Source organism: Alligator sinensis, unplaced genomic scaffold, assembly GCF_000455745.1.
Source record: "Alligator sinensis unplaced genomic scaffold, ASM45574v1 scaffold471_2, whole genome shotgun sequence".
Classification (NCBI taxonomy): Eukaryota; Metazoa; Chordata; order Crocodylia; family Alligatoridae; genus Alligator; species Alligator sinensis.
In genome coordinates this window covers 399979-407285 of record NW_005842143.1, presented here as the reverse complement: position 1 = coordinate 407285, position 7307 = coordinate 399979, and the positions used below count along the sequence as shown (strand labels likewise).

General features: G+C 50.9%; 1 protein-coding gene across 2 annotated transcripts in view; it reads left to right on the top strand.

Annotated features, from left to right (window-relative positions):
- The window catches only part of LAMC2 (laminin subunit gamma 2), a 33272-nt gene extending 25971 nt beyond the window's left edge, over positions 1 to 7301 (top strand). For both annotated transcript variants that reach the window (XM_025206184.1, XM_025206183.1), the window contains 11 exons: positions 58 to 214; positions 528 to 733; positions 1233 to 1312; positions 1516 to 1653; positions 2475 to 2619; positions 2926 to 3075; positions 3664 to 3778; positions 4186 to 4385; positions 5671 to 5829; positions 5913 to 6012; positions 6886 to 7301. In XM_025206184.1, the coding sequence (XP_025061969.1) occupies positions 58 to 214; positions 528 to 733; positions 1233 to 1312; positions 1516 to 1653; positions 2475 to 2619; positions 2926 to 3075; positions 3664 to 3778; positions 4186 to 4385; positions 5671 to 5829; positions 5913 to 6012; positions 6886 to 7136 (1701 nt within the window). In that variant the 3' untranslated portion in view covers positions 7137 to 7301. The remainder of the gene's footprint in view (positions 1 to 57; positions 215 to 527; positions 734 to 1232; positions 1313 to 1515; positions 1654 to 2474; positions 2620 to 2925; positions 3076 to 3663; positions 3779 to 4185; positions 4386 to 5670; positions 5830 to 5912; positions 6013 to 6885) is intronic.
- Positions 7302 to 7307: the final 6 nt, after the last annotated feature.

Below are 7307 nucleotides of genomic sequence, written 5' to 3'. Positions count from 1 at the left end.
TCCTGCTGAGATCAAGCCTTCCCTTCTTACTGACTGTGTCACATGCCTTGTTTTCAGGTGGATCAGTACCTCCAGCAGCTGCAGGCTTTGGAGGTGCTTTTCTCTCATGGACATTTTGGCCAGGGGGCAGCGAACAATGGGGAGCTAGAGGGGAAAATGCAGCTGATTGAGGAGACTCTTCGTGCCATCCTGAGGGAAGCCCTGAGCTTGCAAGGTTAGATGAGTTTGCTCCCTTTTTGATCGTGGTGTGCGTTTGGCGCAGGGATGGAGGGAGGGGGCAAGTGCAGCAGCTCTTCAGCAACATGCTGCAAGGAGATGGACTTCTGACGGGGGTGGGGGGGAGGCGTGCGCGCAGGGCGGCTCATCCCTCACTGCTGGTGCAGCCTCGAGATGGGACGAGCATGGCTGGGTATTTGTGTTGTCTCGGTGCTGTTTCTCTCTCCTGTCAGCAGTCTGTCCCCTTCTGCTTTGTTCTGGCTTCACATCACCGTGTCCCTCAACCCTGGAAATGTTCTTTGTCTTGCCAGCCTCTGACAAGTCCTTGGAGGGCCAAGTGTCCAAAATGAAGGGACAGGAGGCTGGTTACCAGAGGCGCCTGGATGACATCAAGGTGACCTTGGAGAGAATGAAAGTTCTGGGGAGCCAGTACCAGAGGCAGGTGCGGGATATCCAGAGGCTGCTTGAGAGAGCCCAGGTGACCCTAGAGCAAACCAAAGTGACCCTGAGTGGAGTGGTAAGTATTTTCCAGCTCTGCTGCTCTAGACCAGTGCCCAGCCCTCACATGTTAAACACAGCTTTGCCACTACAGCAGTGCCCAGTGAGTTCTGCTTCTGAGTCCTCTTCCCTTGTTTTCCCTACTGACTTTTGCCTGGGGTTTGGTGGAAACACTTGATGCTTTCCATCAAGTACCCATCTGCCTCCTCCCTACTCCTTTCCTCCCCCACCAGCACCTGCCAGTCACTTTTTTCAATGGATAATCTTGTACAGCCACTTTCAGCAGAGTTGGTAGAGATCCACCCATTGGCCCCCGCTGGGGTTATCAGACAACTGTGGCAGAGCTTTGCTCAGTGCCTTGCTCTGTGACTGGGACTCTACCTGTGCAGATGAATGCTGTAAAGCAGAGGGGGACACATAGTGTGTCTGGATAAGGAGCTCTGTCTTCTCTTCAGTCGGGGTTTGTCAGCATGAGAAAGATGAGAATAGCACTGACCTGTATCTTTCTCTCTCCTCAGTATATTTCATCTTCCAATCTCCCTGGAGGCTCAAGTAGATTTTTGATCCTGGCCCAGGAGGCTCTAAGATTAGCAAACAGGTGAGTTGATCGTTGCGGCGCTGGTATGCTCCAGGCTGTGACTGCCTCTTGCCAACATGTCCCATAGGAGGGACATGACGCTTTTGCATAAGGACCTGGTCTGATGTTGATCTTTCTGAATAAAACTATATAAGGAAAAAAGTTGAAGGAAACAAGGCAGTGTCTGCAGGCCTAGTTTCTCAGGGAACTATTCTGTTTTACAGCCACATGCAAGCAGCAAATGCCATTGAGCAGGCAGCCAAAGCAGCAAAGGATGACTCTGACCAGGCCCTGGAGCTGGTGCGCTCAGCTGTGAGTGGAGGAGGCATCCTGGCAAACTCCATGCAAGGGCTGCTCAGGAAGTAGGTGCACACAAAACTTCCATGCACATCTCCATGATGGTGGGAGGGTGAGAGAAGAAGGTCTGTGAAGAAGTGCACTAAGGAACCCACCTCTGTCTTGTGGTCTCACCAGGATACAATTTCCTTTGAAAGCTGCAGAAACTTAAGTGTGTGGGGCCCAGTTCACCCTCTGTATAAATCCATTGGTGTCATTGGATTTACACCAAATATAAATTTGGCCCAGAAAGTCACAGACATGCTAAGACTGGTGGTGGCAATGAGAGGACTGCAGAAGAGAGTGGCTGTGAGCTCTGAGGCAGGGGCTAAACCTTCACCCTGTGTTCATATGGGGCCCAGCACAGTGTGGTCATGCTCCAGGACTGGGACTGTGCAGCACTAGGGTAACACCCAACCATACATAAAGTAAGGGCCTGAGGAGAGTGACTTAGAGGGCAACAATCACAAAAGTGCAGCCAGGATAGTCATTACTGATGCTGGGCGATGCCCAGCTAAAGACACTTTGAAAGGGGCCTTCTTTATAGGAACAACTCTGAAAATCAGTTCCCATTTGGGTCACTCTTGAAAAGCTCAGCTTTGAGGTGAGCCTGGGCTTGAGAGGGCCACAGGACATGCAGGGACATGGCCATTGCTTCTCCTTTCCTAGCTGAAGAGACGGAGGCGGTGGTAAATCTCTGTGGTGCCTGGCAGAGATGGAGGTCCTGAGGAGCCAGGACAGGGAAACGCGTGGCCTTGTCCATCATTCCTGAGGAGCACCTGGTGCATTGTATGCTGATACCCTGAGGCATGGGGCTTAATGCCCTTTTCTTATGATATTTTCACAGATACAATGAAACAAAATCTCTTGCCAGTGAGCTGGAGGCTGCTGCCAGCAGATCAACAGCAGATGCAGATGGTGCTTATCAGGGCAGCCTGCTGCTTCTCAGCTCTTTGTCTCGCTTAGCAAAGATTGACACTGGGTCTTTCCAGGTGAGGGCTTCATGCCTGCCAGTTTGGGTCAAGAGACCCCCCACCCAAGTCTTCCTCCCCTGCAAATCCAAATCACCAGTCACCCCCTCCACCCTTCCTGTGCCCTGTTGGGAAAAGGGAGTCCAAATGCCTCTCATCTCAACTTCTCACCTCTCTCCTCTGAACCTCTCCCCTCCCCTGAGCACAGTAGCTTGCCCATCATAGGACAGACAGAAACTGTTCTTACTCCTGCTGGTGGGCTACAGCCTTAGCAAAAGTCCCATCACCAGTGCATAAAGTGAATTGCTTGTTTCTTTGGTGTCTCAGGGGGAGGCAACCCGGCTGAGACAGGAGGCAAATGTTCTGATGGGCTTGGTGGACACTTACATGGCAGAATACAGGCAGCTGCAAAGCAACACCAGGAGCTGGGAGGAAGACATCAAACAACTGTTACAGAGAGGGGAAGGCGAGAGAGTGGTAAGACAGTGCCCAGGTACTATACATTGCAAACACTTCCCCCTCTGTGTTAGGACAGATGAACAAATTGTACTGCCTTAAAAGAAGGAGATAAGGAGCTTACCACCTGTCAGCTGGTCTGCGGTAACCATTTTGTGTGTCTGCTCTGTCGCTCAGTAAGTGGAAACTAACCTGGAGCAGTTAATCTTGCTTCATTTAGGGACAAAACTACCATGGTTTAGCTTTCAACTCCCACAGGCCATGACCGCATATCAACTGATATGGGCTGAATCCTCTGTCTTTCATCTCAGTATAATTTGTTCAGTTGTCCACTCCCTCTGTGCTCTATCCCTGGCACGGGAGTTTGACTTCTGCTGCAAGCTGTCATCTTATCTTTGTGTTAAAGCTGGGGAGGGTGCAGCAACAGGCCTGCACTCAGCTCAGTGATTTTCATCTGATCCTTCAAACGGGACTGAGATTTGACCTTCTGCCTGCACACTAAGATAGGTCCTTTCTACTGAAGGGAAACTGGCTTGGACCCCGCTTTAGGAACAGGACTGTGCTCCCAGGTTCTGTGTGTGATCTGCTCTTTCCTTGTGTCCACTGCAGGCTTTGATTCAGCTGCTGTCCCGTGCCAACCTCGCCAAGAGCAGAGCTCAGCAAGCACTGAGTGCTGGCAATGCCACTTTCTCTGAAGTTGATCGTGTCCTGAAGAATCTCAGGGGTAAGTCTCTTGTGGCTAAAGCAAAATCTTGTTCTGATCTATTGTCTGGAACAATGACTAGTTCTGATCTGTTATCTGGAAAACATGCCCTCAAGTTCACTGGTGATGCCACAGCAGTTTCCACTGAAACATCCTATCCACCCAGTTCCCAGGAAATGATTGTTTCAAGCCCAGTCTGATTAGTTTCTGCCCCATGTGAATGTAAACACCCTTCTCCCTCCTCTTCTCTGTACCCAGAGCTGTTCTTCTATGGACAAGTAGTTCTGGAGGAACCAGCCTTCTGGAGACCATGAGAGTAGTTCTGTTTCCATTAGTCCATTCATTTGTCCATGGCCCCCAAGCCTGGCCTGGAGGGAATGTTTTTTTTCCTATGGGACCTGACAGCTGCTGTTTGTGTTTTGTGTCAGAGTCTAACCTGCAGGTGGATGACAAGAGGAGAGAAGCTGAAGATGCCATGAGCAGGCTTCCACTCATCAGCAGCCTGGTCACGGGTGCCAATGAGCAGGCTGGCCGAGCAGAACGAGCCATGGGCAATGCTGCTACACATGCAAAATCAGCTAGAACCATGGTGGGGGAGGCCAAGGAGATCACCAGTGGGATCCAGCAGGTAAAGGGAAGCCTGGCTGCTTGTATCAGAACAACAGGGTGGGGGACTGGGTAGGCGAAAAGAGGGAATGGAAATGGAGGGGGCATGAGGGCTGAGCAGCTGTCATCCTTGCAGTGGCTGTTTCTGCACAGCTGCCTAAAGTGCAAAGCACAGGTACCTGCACTGGCTGCAAATGAATGAGAGTGGGTGTCAGCAGCTGCCATCCAGCTGAGGCAGCACAGATCTCTGCAAGTTAACTGACCCTGCCAAGAAGCAGGGTGGATCAGCTGTGTGCTGCTGCAGCTGGCATGGTGCTGTCCCCATAACAGTCTGTTTCATTCAATCCTGTGTTGCACTCCACAGTGTAGCTGTGTCTTTAGACATGGCAGCATGGCTGCAGTGTAGGCAGTACCCTTAGACCAGCAATTCAGTGAAGCAGGGTGTCACAAGGTCCTTTTAAGGGTGTTGTGCAATATCAGCGCTGTTGGATGTGTAAACACCTACATGTGATTTGCAAAATAAACCCAGAGATTTCAAGTAGGAATTCACAGTATCAAAAACATTCTGCCCTGTGGTAGGCTTTCTGAGTTCTTTGCAACAGAAGAATTGCTGTATTATTTTCAATGCTTAAAAAGTGAGCGAAAGCTTAGAGCTGACATTTTCCGAAGGGTGCTCTGAGTCTAAAAGCTTGTGAACAACTGCTTCATACGTTCACCCCATATCTTTTCCAGCTCTGGGTCAGTATTAATGGTCTCAGTCCCTTGGATGTGCTATTTAAATAGTCTGATAGGTAATTCCCCTGGTCTGAGCCCCAGATGCAAATTGAAACAGTTTGTCTGAAATCAGATTGTGTTGGAGGGACTGTGATGGACCCCGAGGTCTCACGTAGAGTCGCATAGAGGAGCCATCTCAGGCAGGTGTTGAGGGGTCGGGGCATGGTTGCCAGGCAGAACTAGTCATTCCCTGCTCCTGTTGCTACTTAAAGGCAAAGCAAGTCAACTGGGGGGATGGGGGGGAAGGACACTGATGCAACTTGGCCCTGGTAGGCTCATCAAACGGGCCTGTTTCCATTGACTAGTGTATCCTTCTGCCTTGCTGGCTGTGCACTGATGGCCTCTCTTTCAGAGGGGTTGATCATAACAGCCTCTTGAAGTCAAAAGGGGCTGTGGGGGCTCAGCATCTCAAACATCAAGCTACTGGACTCTACCATCAGGAGCTTGTTGCCACTGCTGCTCTCTGGAATCTGGGAGGTCCTTTCCTCTGGCCTCACAAATCTCCCCTCCTCTTGCTGTCTTTGCTTTCCTAGGAGATAAAGCATGTGAGGCTGGAGGCCAACAGGACAGCAGATAGTGTCCTGGCACTGGAGAAGGAAATAGCTGCTCTGCTGCGCACAGTGAGTGAAAGAGAAGGGGAGTTCCTGAGGAAGGAGCAGGAGATTGCTACTGATGCCATCACAGTCCAGGAGGTGAGCTTTTACCCTCACCCTTAAAATGACTGGACCTGTTTGGGTGAAATGCCCACTAATTGCCTTGTTCTTGTACCTGTTAGATTGTCCAAGAGGCTCAGGGTTCCCATGCCAGAGCCCAAGGGGCTGGAACTGCCATCCAAGAGACACTGACTTCCCTGGAAGACCTCCTGTACCTGATAAGTAAGTGGGGGACAGCTCCTTTTTCTTTGCATCACAGCAGTGTCTAGAGATCAGGGTTTCTCTGTGTCAAGCTCTGGATGGGCACATAGTATAAGGCAATTTCTGCCCCATACTTAGGCCATAAGGCACAGTCTGGATAGAAAGGAAATGGTATCACTCCCAGAGGAAACTGAGTTGAAGAGGGATGCGCAAGCTGGAGTGGGACCCCGTTCTCCAGAGTCCCAGTGCAGTGCTTTCATCCCATGGCCACCCTCTCTGCCCCTACCTGTGCTCCTTTCAGAGATGTCAGTTCTAGGCCCACACTTCTCCACCCTTCATCAGTCGCATCACAAGTTATTGCTGCCTGCTCCTGACCTCAGAAATGCAGTGAATTGTAAAGAACATCACATGTTGGTTGGTAAGGCAACCAACTCTAGCTTTCTCCTCCTGTTCTGAGGTGTGGCTGGGGTATGGCTGCACTGCAGCAGGAAGGTGTGATTAGCAGGATGTAGCTATCACAGACAGCAGTAGCATTGTGACCATCACCAGCACCCAGACTGCAAAGCCCTGGGAGGACTTAGGACTCATGCTGTGTTCCTGGCATGTAGCAGAGCCCATGCCATCACATTTGTGCTGGCATCACTCCCTGTGCTGACGGAATTAAAGCTGGCACAGCTCATCTAACCTGTGCTGTAACTGCACCTTCATTTTTGTTGTATAGACATACCTTTGTTCCAAGCCTTTGGCACATTTCCCAAGGGCTGGAGTGGAACATTTGGCTGAGCATGTTGGGATCCCTGCGTAGCTATAACTGGTGGGTGGTGAGCCTAGGGTGTGTGTTCAGGACGATCCAGCCCCAGGGTCTATTCATGGTCTCCTCCTCCTTTGCGATAGACCAGCCTGGCACTGTGGATGAGGAGGCTCTGAACACACTTGAACTGAACCTCAGCAAAGCCAAGACAAAGAGCAGCCAGTTGAAGCAGCAGCTGTCAGAGCTTGAGAAGACTTCCAGCATGCAGAAACTCCGGATCCAGATGCTGGAGAGGAGTATTAGTGAGATCTTGGCCGATATCGAGAATCTGGAGGAGATCCGCAAAAATCTGCCCCCAGGCTGCTACAACACAAAACCCATTGAACGACCTTGAGCACAAGGTGGAGATGAGACTCCGTGTGTGTGTGTGTGTGTGTGTGTGTGTACCAAGGTGGCCCAGGAGGCCTGGGTAGGAGGGGAAACCAAGCCTGGCAATCCCAGCTGCATTTGACTCTGCTGAATTGAACCGAGGTGCCTTGAGTCAGGTTTGTCAGACTTGGTGACC